The following is a 19418-nucleotide window of genomic DNA, read 5'->3' on the forward strand; positions in this document are numbered from 1 at the left end:
TCCAGGTACTCTGTATGACTGTTCACACTACAACCCAGCCAGAGGAGACTCAGATCCTCATCAACCTAGTTTCCAGGTAATTTTCATTTTCAGTACCGTGGAATTTCTCCATTTCAATGGCAGCCTCTGTAAAGTTATGTTATAAATAAGGCTAGATAGCTCGCTTATTCTTATTAAATAGTAAGTATTACTATTTATTATTTTATTACTTTTACTATTTATTATTTATATGGCACTATAATGTGCTGAAGGGGTTCTGCAACGCATGGCCGTCTCCACCAACCACCCTCCAGCTTGGGTTTGCTGTAGGGAGGCCCTGTTTCTCTAACCTTGGAAGGTTCTAGAACTCTCTCGGCAGGCCTAGCTCATTTCTGTAAAAAGCCTACAAGAGAAACACTCCCGTTACAACCTAAACTCCATGCGGGAAGAAATATGTCCTATGTGCGCCACTGCGTCCGCTGGGCCTGAAAATTCAGGCGCCCTATTTATGAGGGGGGGCGGAAGGAAAGAAAAGACACAGGCGGGGCTGCCAAGGCGGCCTGTGAGCGTCCCACCACCGGACTCCTCCTCCTCCACGTGGCAGGAGGGCGGCGAGGGGACAGCCAGGCGATGCCTGAGCCTCGCGGCTGCCTCCCATCTCCATGGCTTTGTGTGAGCAGCGGGGCAGCTCTCGGGCGGACGACCCTCAACAACCCTTGGCCGTCAAGGCGCCATTTTGTGGCCATGAACTAAATAGATGGTTTCCAAATGAAATGGAGCTCCGCTCCGCAGGTAGCGTGTTTTGGGGGTCTCGGGACATGCTTCTAGGGTGACAGAGTTCACGGGGACACATTTCTGGGGTGACACGATTCTGGGGTGACTGAGTCCACGGGGACACGATTCTGGGGTGACTGAGTCCACGGGACACGATTCTGGGGTGACTGAGTCCGCGGGGACACGATTCTGGGGTGACTCAGTCCGCAGGGACACGATTCTGGGGTGATTGAGTCCGCGGGGACACATTTCCGGGGCGGCCTGAGTCCTCAGTGTGGGCCCGAGTGGATGCGGCCTAGCCCGTCGCGCATGCCCCGTGCGCACCCCTCACGCACCCGGGTGGACGACGTGGGTCCCCCGGCCCCCCCTGCGTGGGCCGAGCGCCGCCGCCCATTGGCTGAGGCCCACCACGCGGCCCGCCACGCACGGCCACGCACGGCCACCCCGGGGCCGCAGCCCGCCATGCCTCAGTGAGTCGGCGACCGCGGCCTGGTTCGCTTCGGGCTCCGCCGTCTCCGCGGCCTCCGCCTCTCCTGCGCCGCCAGCGCCGCCGCCTCGGCTCCCTGCCTGCCCGTTGGAGGCCCCGCGGCCACCGCAGCTCCCCGCAGCCGCCCCCGCCGCCAGCCGCAGCTCCGCCTCCACCTCGAGGCTTCTCACCCGAGCTCGGCCGCCATCATGGTGAGTCGAGGGCAGGCCAGGGGGCCGCCGCCAGGGAGGCCGAGGCCGCGCCCCGACGGACGGAGGGTGGGTGGCGCGGAGAAGGGGTGCAGGGCAGAAGCCGGGCTCCCTCGGACGTCCGGCTCCGGGCCTCGCCCCGACCCCGCCGGCTTTGCGGCCTCCGGGCGCAGAGGGGCGGCTGCGACATGGCGGAAGGCCCTCGGGCTGCCCCGGGTGGGCCGCGTGCACGGCCTGGGCGTCGCGCGACGCCTTTCCCGCCTTTGGGCCGCCCCGCCCCCGCCCGGCCAGGGCTTCCGGGGCGGGGCTCCGCCACCAGGTGGCGCTCGGCTGCCTCCCGCCCGGTGGAGTCCCAGCGGCAAACGCCGGCCGCTCGAGGCGGCGCCCCCTGCAGGCCGCCATTGGCGAGGCCCCGTCCGCAGGGGGGCCTCAGGGCCGCGGGCGGGTGGAGGCTCTGCGCAGGCGCGTGAGTGCGTGCGTGCAGCGTGTGCGTGGGGGGAGGAGCCGGCGGCCCGAACAGGAGCACAGCTCTGCTGGCACCCCAGCACCGAGATTTCCGGCTCCATCTAATCGCGAGCCTGTTATCCCGAGGCGCATACCCATTCATACATGTTTTCCCGTTTGAGGGGTGAACGGAGAGAAGCTGTGTAACTCACGAGGAGCAGTAAAATTAAGTGGGGCAGTTGGATGCAAATATTTGGAATGTGAAGTTAGTAGCTGTCCATCTCAGTAATTGAAATCGCGCCATCATAGGTAATACTGTAGACGGTTTCCCATACTACCAGAGCTAGAAATTTGGTGGCTGCAGGCTATCTTGGCCAATGTCTGTAACATATACATGGCAGTTTGCTGAGCATGGCGATTTAATTAAATTTCGCTGACTTTATCCTAAAATTTTCAGTAACAGCAGTCTCAGCTCCTAGCTGGTTTTGACGTGTGCGTGGGTATTGAAGTGCTGTGGAGAGTTTGTGTGTGATAACTCCACGTTCATCGTTGGTATCCAGTAGTTCTCAATTCAGAATCCACAGTTCATTCACAGGCAGAATTGATAAACTGTCCTAATAGTTTGTTTTTAGTATGTTGTATTATATCCTATCGATGGATATCACACTCTACCAGGCTCAGTGTATTTTCAGGCTAACCTTCCAGGCCAACCTTGGCGACATGAGACACTGTCTTTAAAATTAAGTACTCACACTAAGGAGGCAGAGGCAGGTGGGACTCCATGAGTTTGAGGGCATCCACATCTACATAGGAAGCTTCAGGCCACCAGTTACATAGCAAGACCCAGTCTCTAAGTAAATAAAGTTTAGAAATTAAACCGTCTTGAAATTGATTATTAGGTTGTAGAGTGGTTTAGTCATGTTTAAAATGTAATGAAAGCATCTACCGATTATGGGTGTTTTAGATCATAACAGCATATGAAGCATGCAGGAGGCAGGCTCTGCCTGTGGTTTAGAGCTTGTTAAAATGGAGTACTTTGCTGTGTTAGCTTTGAGTGCCACCTACTGGAATAGGACCAGGATATGATGCACCTTCCTAAATGTAATACATTATTGCACTATTAAGATGAGAGGAACTTTATGCCTAATCCTAATTAGGCAGGAAGCGTATGTCCAAATCAGTGTCCTATAATATCTGATGCTTTATTTTCCTTCTTATTAAATTGTCCTCAAACGTCCATTTTACTTTTGTGTAAAGAAAACAATTAGAAGACATTTGAGATCTTTTCTAGTTTCAGTCAAGGAAAAAAAAAATCAAGATCCTGGAAACAGTTGCTTTATTGAACAATGAAAAAATCGAGTTCTTCCCCAACAGTTATTTTCCTCTTCAGTTCTAATAATACTATACGTAACAGGGTTTCCAGCCCATCCTTATATAGGTTTTGGTTCCAGCAATACTTCGTGTGTGTGGGTGTGGGTGTGGGTGTGGGTGCTGTTGTTGGCATTGTGGGATTGTGAAGTAGAATCCCTGCCTGCCTACCTATCAGATGTCAGAAGTTTACCTCACTGGTGATACCTAGAAATGTCTCTATAAATAATAAGTTCCCCTGTAGCACTGAGAACGAGTGCATTTAGAACTTCTTAGACTTTGACACAGTTAGCTGGTAAAATAGTACACCTCTAAATTAAACAGCATCGTATATTGTGCTACAGATACCAGTAATAAAAATTATCAAACTGTCCTATGTTCATTCATGAAAGGGAAAATTGAGAAAAATTACGAAACCACTCTTCCTATGTTTTCAGTTTATTTTCCAATGAAAAAATTAGAAGGATGGATTATCTGTTAGGAGAGCAAATGTTGTCAAGTTCTGAATACCTGAAGGTACATAGCATATGTAGTAATCCCACTTAGAAAAAAATTGTAAGGCATCAGCAGAAGGAAAAAACTTTAAAGATAATCTTTTTGCTCCCTGCCATTTCACTGTCATGAAATATCACTGTTTAAGGGAATTTACTGTTCAAAGGAATAAGGTTATTCTTAAGAACACAAAATATAAGTTTAAGTGGATAAAAACAAAGGGTGATTTGACAATAAATTAAATTTATTTCATTTCCAAAATTTGTATAAAATTAACTTCTTAAAAGTAAATTGGCACCTTTAACTTTTTACTATATATAATACATGAATAATATAATACTATCATTCCCTTAAAATCTTTAGTATTACCCTATTAATCAGTTTCGTAAATGAATTTTGAGTGGATGTATCATAGTAGTTCATTAAAGTTCCAGTAGTTGTTAATAAAGTGCTTGTAAAAAGTCAGCTGTGATAGTAAAAAATTTTTTAAATCCTTTTCTAATAATCATTAAAATACATTCAAATACAGGGCACTAACTCAAATTAGCATGCTACTTTATAGTTTACAAGATGAGTTCAGCAATGTTAGTCATTCTCAGAGTAATTTGCCCAGGGATAAACTTCAGCAGGTATGCAATTTACAACTTAGTGTAAGGTACATGAATCTAGGTATCTTGACTAAGTCAGTGCTTTGCTGAATTGCCTCTACTATACACACATTCCCAGTAAGTTCTGCTTTAGGAAAATTCATATTAACCAATTAGAGTCTATTATATGAAGATTGGAAACAGTGTCAATCAAAATCCAGGAAAAAAGCAGTTGTATGTATAGGCTTCTTCATTTGAAAACAAAAGATGGTATTATTTCTATTAACCATCCAACCATGAAAATTTAAAGTTGCCAGTGGGGATGGCCTGGTGTTATTCAAGAAACCAGTGCCATTTCAAAACATGCGTAAAAAATGACAGTATTAGGGAAGAGGAAAATATGATGACAGTAATACTTTCATAGCCAGCTTATTCCTAAACTCAGGCGTACTATGGGAGTATTAAAGTTAATAAAATTTATGTTAATTTGATAATAGACAAAGTAAAATGACTTATATAAGAGATACTTTTTGTTTGGGGTTTTAAACAGCTGCCTTGTTTATTTTGTTTTTTATATGCTTTTGATTTTAACATACCCAGTAAAATGAAAGTTTTATTAGTGTATCCATAATTATTTTAGTAATTTCAGTCTTCCTAGATCTGAACTTTTCATCTAGTTCATCAAAATACAATATTTTCATATATTGTATGAAATAAAGTTGCTATTGTTTCACAATGTAGTATGAAAGATAACATGAGGGGTTCAAGAGGTGGCTCAATGGATAATAGCACTTTTGCTATTCTTGGAACAGGACCTGCATGCCAGCTCAAAATTGTAACTTCAGTTCCAGGAAATCCAGCTTCCTCTTTGGCTTCTGCAGGCACTAGGCATGCACATGGTGCACATACATGCAAGCAGGCAAAACAACACACGCAGAATAAAAAAGGTGTTACCTTAGTTGGTGTTCTAGTGTGGAGAGATCACAGCAACTGTATAGAAGAAAGCATTTCACTGGGCCTTGCTTCACAGTTTGAGAGGTTAGTGCATCATCGTGACAGCACGTAAGGCGCACTCAGGCAGAAGTGGTGCAGCAGAAGCAGCAGAGAATCCCACATCTGTCCACAGGGATCTCTCAAAGCCAACTCCAAGCTAGGCAGTGGTGGCAGAGGCAGATCTCTGAGATTGAGGCTAACTTGGTCTACAGAGTAAGGACAGCAAAGGCTACACAGAGAAACCATGTCTCAGAAAACAAAAACAAAAAAAGGCCCAACAAGGCCACACCTTTTTTTTTTTAATGATAACCAAGGATTGAAATCTGTGAGCTATGGGAGCCATTCTTATTCAGATGATCATACATTTGAAACTAAGAAGCTTCGTATTTCAGAAAGTACTATATCCTTTTGTTTAATATCCACACAGTTCTCTGCTAAAGGCTTTATTTTAAGTCCTGAAGCTAATCTGTTATTGGTGGGTAAGTTAGAGTAACACTGATTTATGTTGAGTACAAAAGGTATGTTTTACCTATGTTTGTGGTGTGTGTGTGTTTTAATTGTCTGTTTTCTAAATTACAGTCTGCTACAACTCCTGAGAATCCAAATTCAGCTGTCTCCAGGGAGGCCAGCACCCAGTCCTCATCAGCAGCTACCAGTCAAGGATATGTTTTGCCAGAAGGCAAAATCATGCCAAACACTGTTTTTGTTGGTGGAATTGATGTTAGGGTATTGTATTCATATTCTGTTTATACTTTATTAAAATACATTGTAAAGCCAGGTGGTATTTGGGTGGAAGTGGTGGGAGGGGTGCTTGAGCCTAGGACTCCAAAAGGAGCCCTGGCAACATATTTGAGAGGTTCAATAAGTTTTAATTATTTGAAATGTTGTGGGTGATGGGATTTGATGTGTAGATCTAAAAGAGTTTTTCATTGTTTTAAATTTTATGCAGGTTTGGTTTTTAACACACAGAGATTAAAAATATACTCAACAAAGTAGAATAATTTAGAGATACCAGAGATTGACTGGTACATGATCAAATCTCTCTTCACAATTCAATTAGAAGTCTTGAATGCTTTATTTTTACTCTTGAAGTTAATTTATTTTCATAGATGGATGAAACCGAAATCAGGAGTTTCTTTGCCAGATATGGCTCAGTGAAGGAAGTGAAGATAATCACTGATCGAACTGGTGTGTCAAAGGGGTATGTAAACATACTTGCTATAGCTACTGTTTATAGAACTACCCATGACTGGCTGGAGAGATGCCTGAGGGACAGACAAGACTCAGAGTGAGCAGTCTACCATTAATAAAATTGTCAGCTTTTGATAATTTATTTTATGGCTAAAGGTTTTTTTTATCAGTTCTTTTACTTAGTCATTTTCCTAGTATTTGTATTTCAGTATTTTCTATCTTTATTTCCCACAAATGATTTATCAAATAATTTTCTTTGCACATTTCACAGTATCTTAAATTTTAGCTGTCTTGCTCAAGATAATCTTTGTTAGTTAATGTTAATACTAGCACATTCTGACATATTAGACCAAGAAAACAAAGTGTGTTTATAGAGGCTCTGTTATCTGTCTCAGCATGTTTATCACAGTATATTCATCATCCATTATCACCACTTCTGCTATTTTATAGAATGTTAGAAGGTCTAAACCAGGTTACTATGTGGTTATCATTTTGTATTTCATTTATCTGCCTTTCTAGCTATGGATTTGTTTCATTTTATAATGACGTGGATGTGCAGAAGATAGTAGAAGTAAGTAATAGTCTTCAGAGAACTCTTCTTTAGCAATGCTGTAGAGTTGAAAAGTGCTGAATATTCAGTCTTATATAAAATACAGAGAAAAATGGGCTTCCTTTCTGTTTAAAATCAAAATATTCTTATGTATTGACAGAACCTGCTTGCTTGGGGACCTCTAGCTTTATCAACTAGAGACAGGAATGGGATGAACGATTTTACTAAATTTAACTTGCTGCTTTGGGACACTTTGATTAGAATTGTAAGGCTGAGCACAGTAGTATTTGCCCAAGTCTTGGAAATGAAGGATTAAATTATTGTTTGTTACTGTTTTTAGTCACAGATAAATTTCCATGGTAAAAAGCTGAAACTGGGCCCTGCAATCAGGAAACAAAATTTATGTGAGTAAAAGCAGAAATTGTACTTGATGAAACTGCTTAGGTTTTCAGAGAACTTTAGTTTTGCTCTTTTTATTTTTTTAAAGGTGCTTATCATGTGCAGCCACGTCCTTTGATTTTTAATCCTCCTCCACCACCACAGTTTCCGAGTGTTTGGAGTAGTCCAAATGCTGAGACATACATGCAGCCTCCAACCATGATGAATCCTATAACTCAGTATGTTCAGGTAAAAACACCTGCATTTTTGTTCTTAGGTTTAATAGTCTTCTGGAACTTTGAAATCATGTGTGGTTTTGGATGTTAAGTGTAATACAGTCCAGTCCTTATTGGAATACTTAAAATATGAGGAATTTGTTCCTTTTCTTTATACTCTCTCACTCTTAGTGGTTTTTCCCTTATGCTAAGCTGAACTCTGGCTCTGTGTAGTTTGTAAGCCATATTAAATGTTCCTATTACTCCACAGGTCTGTATTTCAGACACATAGAAAAAGTATATATAGAAGAATTTTACTAATTACCTTTTCCTTTCCTGGCAAAAAGAGTCAAGCTGAAAAAGTTCTTTAAATGTTCAGAAACAGCTTTGTTATGTCCTTTTAGTTAGATGATTCTTTCCAAAGATGATCAGTTCATCTGTGTTTACTTGTAGTGATTTCCAAATGCATCCTCATGTATAGATTGTTGACACCTGGGTTGATTTAGTTCTAGAATTGGTAGGTTTTATCTATAAATCATATGTTTCTTGAATTTTATTTGAGGTGGGTAAATTTTATGCTTACTATGCCTATTGAGGCTAGATAACATTCTTGGTACAATTTTATTTTTTCACTTTGAGAGACTTTTTGGCCAGAAAAGAAAAAATAATAAAATTCTCCTATATATTTTTTCTGTGTGTGTGAAATAGACTGTATCTTTTCTTATTTTCCTGACTCCAAATGTGACTTAGAAGAAAATCCGTACTTATTCCTAACATTTACTGTGACTCATTGCTGATACAAGGCATACTTTTTTTTTCAGTCAGTGGATATTGAAGTATAGAAAAACAATGATTTAATCCCTTCTCCGGTTTCAGATAATAATTCCCTTTTAGAAATCAAACACAGAAAAATCATAAGACTGTAGAAAAATGAGATTATCTGTTCTGTTCACCTTCCTATGAGTAGAGTATTTTCATAAAGTAACAAAAGGTGTAAGTATTCAACTCCGCATAGAACTATATGTATAGTCAGGATACAGTGACTTCCTAAGGTGGCATGGAGAAGCAGTCACTTAACACTGTCTTTTCCTCCTTCCTGTGCATCAGGTTATCATTTGAAAAGGAGTATTTTCTTCATAAAGCCAGTCATTTAGACTCATAAGTTGCTATATATAAAAAAGAGAAACGTTACATTTGTTGTTGTATTGTGACTGATACTCATTTTCTCAAATTTATTTTATTGATCTAATTTTTCTGTGAACTTTATTTGCAGGCTTACCCTCCTTATCCAAGTTCACCAGTTCAGGTCATCACTGGATATCAGCTGCCTGTTTATAATTATCAGGTATTTTTCCCTTTAATTTAAAATGTGTTTTTTCTCACATAGCATATATCCTGATGATGGTCTCTTCTTTCTGTACTCCTCACAGCTCCTGCCCCCCTATACAGATCCACTCACTACAAACAGGCTTCTATGGTGTCTTAGTGTTCATTCTGTGAAGAGACACCATGACCACAGCAGTCCTTACAAAAGAAAGTGTTTAACTGGGGCTGGCTTACTTATTTGTAGAGTTTTAGCCCATTCTTAGCATGGTGGCATGCAGGAGAGTTAGCTGAGAGTTCTATATCTGGATCCAGAAACAGCAGGAAGAGAGAACCCCTGGGACTGGCATGGACTTTTAAAAACCTCAAGGTCCACCCCCAGAGACACACTTCTTCCAACAAGGTCATACCACTTAGTCCTTTCAAATAATGCCATTCCTTGGTGCCCAAGTATTCAAGGATATAGGCCTATGGAGCCGTTCTCATTCAGTCCACCACAAAAGGGGTAACTAGTGTAAGAAGAGAAAAACTACCTAACAAAATTGAACTTGGGGGTGGGGGAAAGAAAGGAGTAGCGCCCCAGAGGCCCTGTGAGTTCTGCCTCAGTCCCTGTGAGTTTTACATGAGCTTTGATCATGATGATTCAGAGGGCCTTGTTCTCCTGGTGTCCTCCATCTCCTTTGGTTACACTCTTTCTGTCTGCTCTTCTGCAGGGTTCCCTGAGCCCTGAGGGGGGAGGAATTTGAATTATCAGATAATTTAAGGGACTGTAAAGTAACTTTGGAATATTATTATGGTTTGTATATGAAATTGCTACATAGTGTGCTATTTAACCTATATAAATTAAACGAAAGCAGAATTAGTCTATAATTCAGGCAACAATATTATTTAGAGATAAGTATTTTGATAAGGAAAAACAAACTGCTTACAAAGACTCAGTATCTACTGTTCTTGTTTCAACATGCATTTTTCCCAAATACCTGAAAAGTTCAAGCTGAAATTACAAGTTTTTTATAGGATAGGTTGAAATACAAATACTCCCAGTGCTTATTAGCACAGCAAATTCTGACAATAGTGTATAATTTTTGTTAGATGCTATAAAATAGTAGTTCCATGAATTTCTTCTAGTAGATGTGATCATATTAATCCATAGCTGTAGTAATAATTTCCAAGTTTCACTGTCTTTAAATTTTCCTGAATGCCAGCTTCCAATTGAGAAAATGTGAGGTTTATATATGGAAGAAACTGCATAGATGATAGAGAATAAATGTACCTATCTTTGGTTCTGTTTTATAATAAGAAATCAAGAGTCAGCATGATAACATTGTCTTATCACCTCTTTTGTAAAAATGTGTAGGTGTTTAAATAATCTGTGTTTCCTTTTCTTAAGATGCCACCGCAGTGGCCGGCTGGGGAACAGAGGAGTTATGTTATACCTCCGGTAAAACGAATTAGCTGAACATACTCTGCTTAGTCTTAGACTTTTTCTAATGTATTTTTCCATATTGCATATGTCTATTAATATTTTAATTGTCTATTTATATTATTATTATATTTGTTATCGCAGTTATAGACATGAGAGAGAAACTGCTTTTTATTTTTTACATTATTTTTGTATGCACAATCAATGTCTGCTTCATATACAATAAGTTTTGGTTACTTGTTCACATGATGTATATGTCAAGGAAACTAGTATTAAGTATTGGATTCATAGTTAGCATTTGATCTTCTTGGAATCTGCCTCTGAGTTTGCAACTAAAATAAAATAATACAGGAGAGAAACAAATATTTTACCATTAATATTATAAAGGGAATAAAAGGTGATGATACCTGTCACCCTAGCTTCTGTTAACTAACTTCCATAAAAATTGGATATTTGAAAAATATGCCAATAGAATTATGGAGTATTCCATGTTACTAAATGTTACAGTTACTTCAGCTAATATTGATGTTGGCAGAAAACTTTTTTTTTAAAGAAAAGACTTAATATCAGCCATTTAGTTCAAAACGGTTTCCGAAATAGCAGCTTAGCCTTTTGAAGAATGACTTAAAACTGTATTGTGTTTCTTGTTGGTTACACTTTTTTATCATTTTAAATATAGGCTTATGCAGCTGTTAACTACCACTGCAATGAAGTTGATTCAGGAGCTGAAGTTTTGCCAAATGAATGTTCAGTTCATGAAGCTACTCCAGCCTCTGGAAATGGCCCACAAAAGGCAAATATCTAATTTTGTTTACTGGCTTTTATATTCAGTTTCCTATTACATTTTATACTAATAATGATTCTTTGAGTAGACCTATTTACCCAGATTTAAAAATGAAAGTTAAAACCTGCAGAGCTTAGGAAAATTAACTCTGCAATTAATATACAAGATAATACTATCTCAGATACTCCAAACTTTGAGTTTCTGATTCCTTTGTCATATCCTCTCTTCTAAGTACTTTTTTCTTAAATCATATTTTGGTTACTCTTCTATAGTATGACTTAGTAGAACTCAGTGACCACGTGTCTACAATCAGTATGAATTATATTTGCCGTGTCTTTTATAGTTTAACATTTTTATTTAAATAATATGTATTTATGGTATTCTGTGATATACATGGCTTTAGCTTTTAAAATAGTGCTTATTTGATACTGAACTAGACAGTCATTTCTTTAATTATAGTCCCACCCCAAAATTTTAACTCATATTGTTGAATGAATAATTCAATTGAAATGTTGGGAATGTGTGCAATGAAAGATTTCACTGGACAGATCCCCCATCTGTGTGTGTTAGTGAGAGAAAAAAGCTGCTGAGCAATAGGACAGGGTAACAAATTGCCTGATTTCATGCACAGTCTTAAAATTTGAAAACAAGGGCCCAGTGATGTACAACTGTAATCCTAGCATTTTGGAGGTAGAGAGGTAGAAAGAAAATGAGTTCAAAACTAGCCTTGGCTACATAACCAATTTGAGGAGGAAAGCCTAGGGTTACCATAAGACTGCCTCAAAAAAACTTCACACACATAAATATACATATAAAATTAAAATAGCTTACTGTACAATTATACTAACAGATATCACCCTGAATACTTGTTTTTGAAATATTAAAACTCTTGATTCCTTCTGTAATAGGAAAAATAAATGCTTCAAGCAATATACACAATTTTAATAAGTATATAAATATTTAAATTTTCTAAGATACTGAAACATTAATTTAGGAAGACTACATATAAAATAAACAATTAGTGGTAAGAATTTGGCATTATGAAAGATTCTCTTAGAAATGTATATGCTCAGTTTACTTTCAAAAAGCCACTAGCAGTGAGTAAAAGATGTAGTCTTTAAACTTCTGTTTCAGAAGTCTGTGGACCGAAGCATACAGACAGTGGTCTCTTGTCTATTTAATCCTGAGAACAGACTGAGAAACTCTCTTGTTACTCAAGATGATTACTTCAAGGTAGGAGAAGAATAGTATACCGAATAAAATGCATGTGTGTTAACATTGAAACATTTTTTGTCTTGTGGTGCATATATTTTACAGTGATTGATTCAAGTGTTTACTATAACCCTGGTAAGCCATTATGGTGGTTGAGTTTACCCAGAAGTGTGTTGGATGCTATGTAACCCTTAGAATAATAAGGTTGTCTCTAGGAAAGAGAAGTTCTCAGAAGGTAAACAGTTCATGAGCTGTTAGGCACATGGCTCAGTGAGTAAAGCACTTACTGAGCAAGTATGGATTTGAGCTCAGAATCATATAAATGCCAGGTGGGTTTAGCAGCCTGCCTAGAATTCCAGTCCTCGGAAGCAAAGGCAGGATCCCGAGCAAGCTGTGTAGCTAGCTTAGCTGATATCATGATCTCTGGGGTCAGTAAAAAGTAGAAAGCAATCAGGGAGACTCAAGATGCTAACTTACACAGGTATGCACACACACACTGAACACACCACACAAATATACATATAAGGAAATGGGAAAGTAATATAAAGGGCTCATTCATGAGAGTTGGCAGATAAAATAATAACTTGACCACACAGTAGAAGAAAAATTTGAAAGCAGAATGTAACTCATAGCTATTGGACTAAAGAGAACAAACGAACTGCTTGGTTAATATAGTCTAACATTGTGAAGAATGAAAAGGGATAAAACTGAGGAGGTTGAAACATGCTTTACTGCTGAGCTATTCTTCAGTCTCAAGACTTTTTACAGATTAAAATGAGGATGAGTAGAACACAGTTGCTAAGGTCCCTTTAGTTTTAAGGCTGAATATGAAGTCTGTTAATTGGTTAGTCCAGTGGAGAGAATATTACATTTGAGGGAAGATTATTTTGAAATAATAGGTAAATGATAGGTGTCTAATGTGGCTATCATACAATTCACTTGTTTATATAATGCCATGGATTTTTAGTGTATTTACTTAATTGTACAACCATAAGTCAAGGTGTCTTAGCTGTCCCAGAATAACCCTCTTGTCTACTAGTAGTCAGTCTCCATTCTAGCCTTTAACCTTAGGCAGCCAGTGAACCTACCATGTGTGTTTGCAACTTAGGGAGTAAAAAACTCCTTTAAAATTGTTTAATTTTTTTCTACATGGTGTAATATATAACTGCAGTAGTCAGTTTGTCCCAAAGTTCAAAGGTGTTAAATGACTTGTTTGAAAAGTCTTCAAAATTGAGTATTTACTTGGTGATACAAAGAAAGAAAACTTCCCTTTGAACTCCAGAGGTTTCTGCCCCCTAGTTAGGAATCAGAAATTAGTAGAGTGGCCTGCTGTCGTCCGTTAAGTGTTGAGGGGGTTGCACATGCATGCATGTGCATGTGGTCACGCATAAGTTAGATGTGTATGGAGGCCCATAGATGTTGGGGTTCTTGGGATCCCAAGATCTTGTCCTCCTGATTATAGAGCAAGCACATGGAGTCAGACATACTGTTATAAACAACTAAGTGCGGATTTTATTGAAATTGGATGTACTGTTTATTTCCATCATAAATCCCATTATTTGTTTTAACTTCAGCCCTATAATTTTAATTCCTACTTCACCTCTAAAAACGTGATCACTTTTCTAGGCCCCAACCTAAGGGGGATGTTACCTATTGGGAGGCTAAATGTGTACCTGTGTACATGTGAGGGTGCTTGTGGCAGTCAGAAGTAGACTTAGTGTCTCAGCACATTATTTTTGAAACAGGGTCTTCCACTAAATCTGGAGCTTGTCTGTTTGACTAGGCTGTAGGGATTTGCCTGTTTCTGGTTCTACTCTTCAGGGCTGTGATTATATAGTGCACCTTTAGTTCCAGCCTTTTAAGGGACCTGAACTCATGTTCCCAGGCTTTACCAAATGAGTCACTTTTCCAGCCACATAAAAGTCATTCTCTTTACATATTGCAGTCTGGTCCCCAGGAAAAAGGCATGATTACGCTAGCTGTGCAGAAAATAAAATACCATTTTATTAATACCATTTCTCTTTTAAGGCTTCTCTTCTCTATATGTATATCTCTGAAGCAACAGAGGAAAGGAATTATGTCTGAATACATCAGTCTTCAGTATCCATGCGTTCTACCTTTAAATTCAATTATATGCATATATTTTAAATTATACTGAACATGTACAGACTTTTTGTTTATATTGCTCACAATGCAGTAAAACTTCCCATATAAGGTAGAACAATGAGTAATTTAAAGTATGCAGAAAGATTGCCAGTATATGTGCAAACACATAATTTTATATAAGAGATAGGAGCAATCCTTAGGTTTCCATATCCATGGGGAAGAGTGTTCCTAGGACCAATCCCCTTGAAAAACATTTTAAATTTCCTTTCCTTCATTTCATAAAGAATGATAACATCTTCACAGATTAAAGATAAGCCTTGAATATACAAGTTGTAGAGCTTTTAATCAAAATGAAGGATTTCAAATTTAAATAGAGTGCTACTCTCAAATATGGTTTCTGTCAGATGCAATTGTTAGTAAAAACAATAGGTAGGTGTTTGTTTTTGTTGCTTGAGGAGGGTTTTAGTTTTCTCTCTTTTAATTGTATGCTGATGCTTTGCCTGTGTGTACATCTGTACTACCTATGTGTCTGGTCCTCTGGAACTAGAGTTAACAGTTTGTGAGATGAAACATGGGTGTACTGGAAGTCCAGCCCACATCCTCTGGAAGAATAAGTACTCTTAACCACCAGACCATTTTCTCCAGATCCAAGCCTTGGGGTTACTTTGTTGTTTTGTTGAATGGTTTTTCTTTTAATTTGGATGGCAAGATGGTTCAGGGGGTAAAGGCTTTTGCCATCAAGCCTGATGACCTATGTTAACCCCTGAAACCTGTATATAGTATAGGAGAGAAACTGACCCTCAAAATGGTCCTCTTGGCCTCCACATATGGGCCATGGCACATAGGCATGCTTACATGCTTGTACACACAAATTCCAGTGACAATTTTTAATTGATACTTTTGAGAATCACATTTTCCACTAGCTTTGGTTCATTAGTTATCTAAAATGGTACTGATTTTAATCCCTATTTCTGAGTTTACTGGGGTTCCTTTTTAATTTTGTCATTTAATAGAGCCTTACCAGTGGTGAATTTACTGTTTTAGAGTTCCACCAAAAGCTCCCCTTTTCCTATGTTTAGATTTAAACTATACATTAATTATTTAATAATCTTAGATCAGTAGTGGTAGTAAGGAATTTTCAGTGATTTACAATGATTTTTTTGGTCTCTTCTAGGATAAAAGAGTGCATCACTTTAGAAGAAGCCGGGCAGTGCTTAAATCTGATCACCTCTGCTAACTTTCTAGTCTCAGGAGGGTGTTGGTGTTGAGTATTAAGAGACAGAAATGTTTTCACTATTGCAGAAATTTTGGCAAATCACACTCATACTTTATATACAAGTTAGATTAGATTGCCTAGTTTTATGTTGAATCTGTTCATTAGATGTTTATATAGAAACTGTTTTGCGTTCACTATATAGTTGAAAAATAATTGCAAGTATAAAAGGATAAAAAATAATTTTCAAATAATTGAAAAATAGTTAAAAGGAATAACTTTTAAGACTTAAGGACTTTTAATTGAAATTGGCATTTTAAGAGTTCAAAAGCAAGTACTAATTTTCAAGAAAAATATTTTATAAAACTATTTTGAAAGGTCAGAATTTTGATAGTTTGACTACAAGCATTTCACTTCTCAACAGGTACCTGAACAGTACAGTATTGTGCTTCACATTTATTATTTGTCTAAACATTTGCCACAAGAGCAGAATTTTTAGAACTGCATTTTTAATCAGTGGAACTCAACATATCGTTAGCTTTATTGAAGTCTTCCTTATCTAAACCCAGGAAAACAGATTCTTAACAGTCCAATCAGTGGGTCTTACATTTATACAAAATATTTTACCCTTTAGCTAGAAGCCACATATATGCACATATCCTGTTTATTTGGTTGGGATGGTAATTAGGATATCTAAAATTCTGGGTATAATTTTGTTTAAAGAATCCAAGACAAACTAAACTTTGCTAGGTGTATAAGCTATTTTCAGTGAGTTAATACTCTCATTTTCTTAAAATGCTAATTAAACTCAATGGCTGTCTTAAAATTGTGCAAAATACTGGTATTAAAGAGTGCTGAAAATTTTTTATGTCACTTAAAATTTAATCAGAGTATCTGAAAGAAATTTTTATAAAAACATTCAAAGTATAAGTTGTTACAAAGTAAATAGATCCTTAGTTTTATTAGTCAGTTGTATTTCCTTTTGTAAAGTAAAATATGTCCAAAACAGTCAAAGTAGGTAATTTTGACATTTCTAAACCACAAAATTTGTTTTGTAATTGTATCCCAAGAATGTGGTAGTTAATCTGATTTTAGATTAGATGGTGTCTTCATTGGACATTATACATCTTGACAGCAGAAACCCTTTGTGCCCACAGTCATTTGTAATCTGTACTCCCATTCTGTCAGAATTGTTCCATGGTATAAAGTAGGCAAGTAACAGTTATGAGCTGTTCAGGGGCTAAGCCTTACGAATGTAGCACTGGGACAGTACCTTTCTAAAGGAAACAATTGGATGGACATTATCTGACCTGCCATGGACATGAGTTTTAAAATGCCTTGTATTAGTCCTCCCCTTAAACATAGAGATTGCACTTAACCATAATTTACTGGAACCACCATGGGTTGTGACCTATAACTCTTAATTTTATTCTGTATCTGAATAACAAAATATTTTTAAGTTACCAAGGTCAGTATACCAGAAAACTAGAAAGTGTCCTGAAATTTGTTCTTTTATCTGTCCCTTGTTTATTTCAGTATATTTGTATTTTTTATGTGCGTTATATTCTTACATGTACCACTCTGTGATTAAATCTCCAGCTTACTATGAATGATACCCTAAATTCTAAAAACAATTGTAATTATTGCTGTATGGCTTTAAGGAAAAGTAAGGGAATAAACTTTCATCTGCTGTTTTGTTGGAGTCAAGAGAAGAGAGAAAGTACTGAACCTTTCAAAATGGAAGATTAATTTTAAACTTAAAAGTATGTTCCTATTACCTATTGCTGATACTGTCTTTGCATAAATGAATAAAGCTTTTTTCAAAAATACTACTTATTGTCATGTCTCTAGAAATGATGGGAAAATTTGGTGGACAATGATAATTGAATCTTTACAATTAAAAATTGTAAATAGCTGCTTGCTAAGTTAGCAACTACTTTATAAAATTTTGAGACATTTTCTTAAGTATATATGTGTATATATACATATATCTACACATACTTTCACATGTATGTACATGCCCTAGTCACTGTTAATTGCTGTAAAGAGGCACCTTTTGTTTTTAAAACATTTTATTCTTTGTGGATTTCACATCATGCAACCTGGTCCTGTCCATCTCCCTGTCCTTTCCTATCTGCCCTCTGCCCTTGCAATCTTCCCCACCTCCAAAAGATCTTGTCATACAAGTTGCAATGCGACACAGTGAGTCACACAGTGTACCCTTTAGTCCATACCCAAGTGTTCACTGCAATTACTCATTGGTCTGGTGTGAGGCTGTTGTTGGGCCCTCACTGGGAATCCTTGGATATCCTGTTTGCATGTGTCATGGAGATCCTGCAGGTTTGGATCTCTAGCACAGACCTCTAATGAGGTGGATGTTGGGGTGGGCCAACTCAGCCCTGGTTTGGGGCTTGGGTGGTAGGTAGGTAGTTAGGGTGTTCCGCCTGCCAGCTTTCCAGCACCTCTGTGGCTAACTCACTGTGCAGCAAGGGGCAGGACTGGTTCTGCTCACATGCCATGGGGTGCCCAGGTGAGGTGCAGGGACCACTTAAGGATGCTGCCGGTGAAGGCAGGCAGGGCCGTTTCTCCCACTCTTCCTCCCCCCCCCCCACATGCACACACTAGGCAAGCACTCTTGCCTGTTGCACATGGTGAAGCGAAAGGGGGAAGAAGGCATCTTTCCCTCACCCATACCACCACCTGGTAGGTGAGGGGGTGGGGCCAGCTCTTCTACTCTCATGCCCGCCAACAGGGTCAGCTCTTCTGTGCTGCCCAGGCCAGGTTCAGGGCCTGCTCTCTTGAATGCTGCAGTTGGTGAGGAGCAGGGGTGTCAGTGCTCCCTCCTGCAGGTGGTGAGGGAAAGGGCATCTTCCCCTCGACGAAGCCACCACCTGGCAGGTGAGGGGCAGGGCCAGCTCACCTGCACCCTGGCTGGCCAACAGCTGGTGTTCTTTCCTTTCCGCCCAGGACAGGCAGTCCCAGGTGGGTGTTAGAAAGCATTTAATGGGCTCTTGCTTCATTGTCAGAGGCCTAGTCCATTATCTTGGCAGAGAGCATGGCATCATGCAGGCAGGCATAGTCCTGGAGAAGTAGCTGAGAACTACTGATCTGCTACCAGAGAAAGCTTTGACATTTCAAAACCACACCGTCCCCAATGGCAAGGCCATACCTCCTAATCCTGCTCAAACATTACAGCAGCTAGGAACTAGACTTTCAAATGTATCAGCCTATGGAGTCCTTTTTGTTTTTTGTTTTAGTTTTTTGGAACAGGGTTTCTTTGTGTATCCTTGGCTATCCTGGAACTAGCGCTCTAGACAAGGCTGGTTAGAATTCACAGAAATCCACCTGCCTTAAAGGCATGTGCCATCTCAGTCTGGCTATGGGGTCTATTCTTACTCAAACAACCACACTCATATTTTTATGAGAAAAATACTATGTGGAGTCAAAAATAATTTATAGTAGTTTTCATTGCAGTGCATAGCCAGTGGTCCCTGTTGGGAATGCTGAAGCACACATCTGACTTTAGTCACTTGGGTGAGGTTCTCTCACTTTATGCGAAACGGAATGTTTTTGTTGCCCCTTTTGGGACTGATCTCTTCGACTCTTGTTTATGTTTGCAGATATCCTAGAGATTCACATTTGCTTCACACCAAAGTGTGTCCAAAGCAATTTTCTCATATCTCTGCAATGTAAAATATACTCAACTGCCCT

At 39.3% G+C, this 19418-nt stretch overlaps 1 protein-coding gene across 2 annotated transcripts; it reads left to right on the plus strand.

The window, feature by feature from the left end:
- The first annotated feature begins 1207 nt into the window (after window positions 1-1207).
- Dazl (deleted in azoospermia like) lies at window positions 1208-17536 on the plus strand. Of its 2 annotated transcripts, XM_040729590.1 has the most exons (11): window positions 1213-1431; window positions 5892-6038; window positions 6422-6513; window positions 7023-7074; window positions 7394-7457; window positions 7541-7680; window positions 8920-8991; window positions 10360-10410; window positions 11072-11185; window positions 12311-12409; window positions 15669-17536. In XM_040729590.1, exons 1-11 carry the CDS (start codon window positions 1429-1431, stop codon window positions 15729-15731), a joined length of 897 nt encoding a protein of 298 aa, XP_040585524.1. In that variant the 5' UTR covers window positions 1213-1428; the 3' UTR covers window positions 15732-17536. The 2 variants fall into 2 exon arrangements, with proteins under 2 accessions (XP_040585525.1, XP_040585524.1); XM_040729591.1 differs by lacking the exon at window positions 12311-12409 and having other exon boundaries at window positions 1208-1431.
- The last annotated feature ends 1882 nt before the right edge of the window (window positions 17537-19418 follow it).

The sequence above is a fragment of the Mesocricetus auratus genome, unplaced genomic scaffold (genome assembly GCF_017639785.1).
Source record: "Mesocricetus auratus isolate SY011 unplaced genomic scaffold, BCM_Maur_2.0 Super-Scaffold_100021, whole genome shotgun sequence".
In the NCBI taxonomy this organism is placed as follows: Eukaryota; Metazoa; Chordata; class Mammalia; order Rodentia; family Cricetidae; genus Mesocricetus; species Mesocricetus auratus.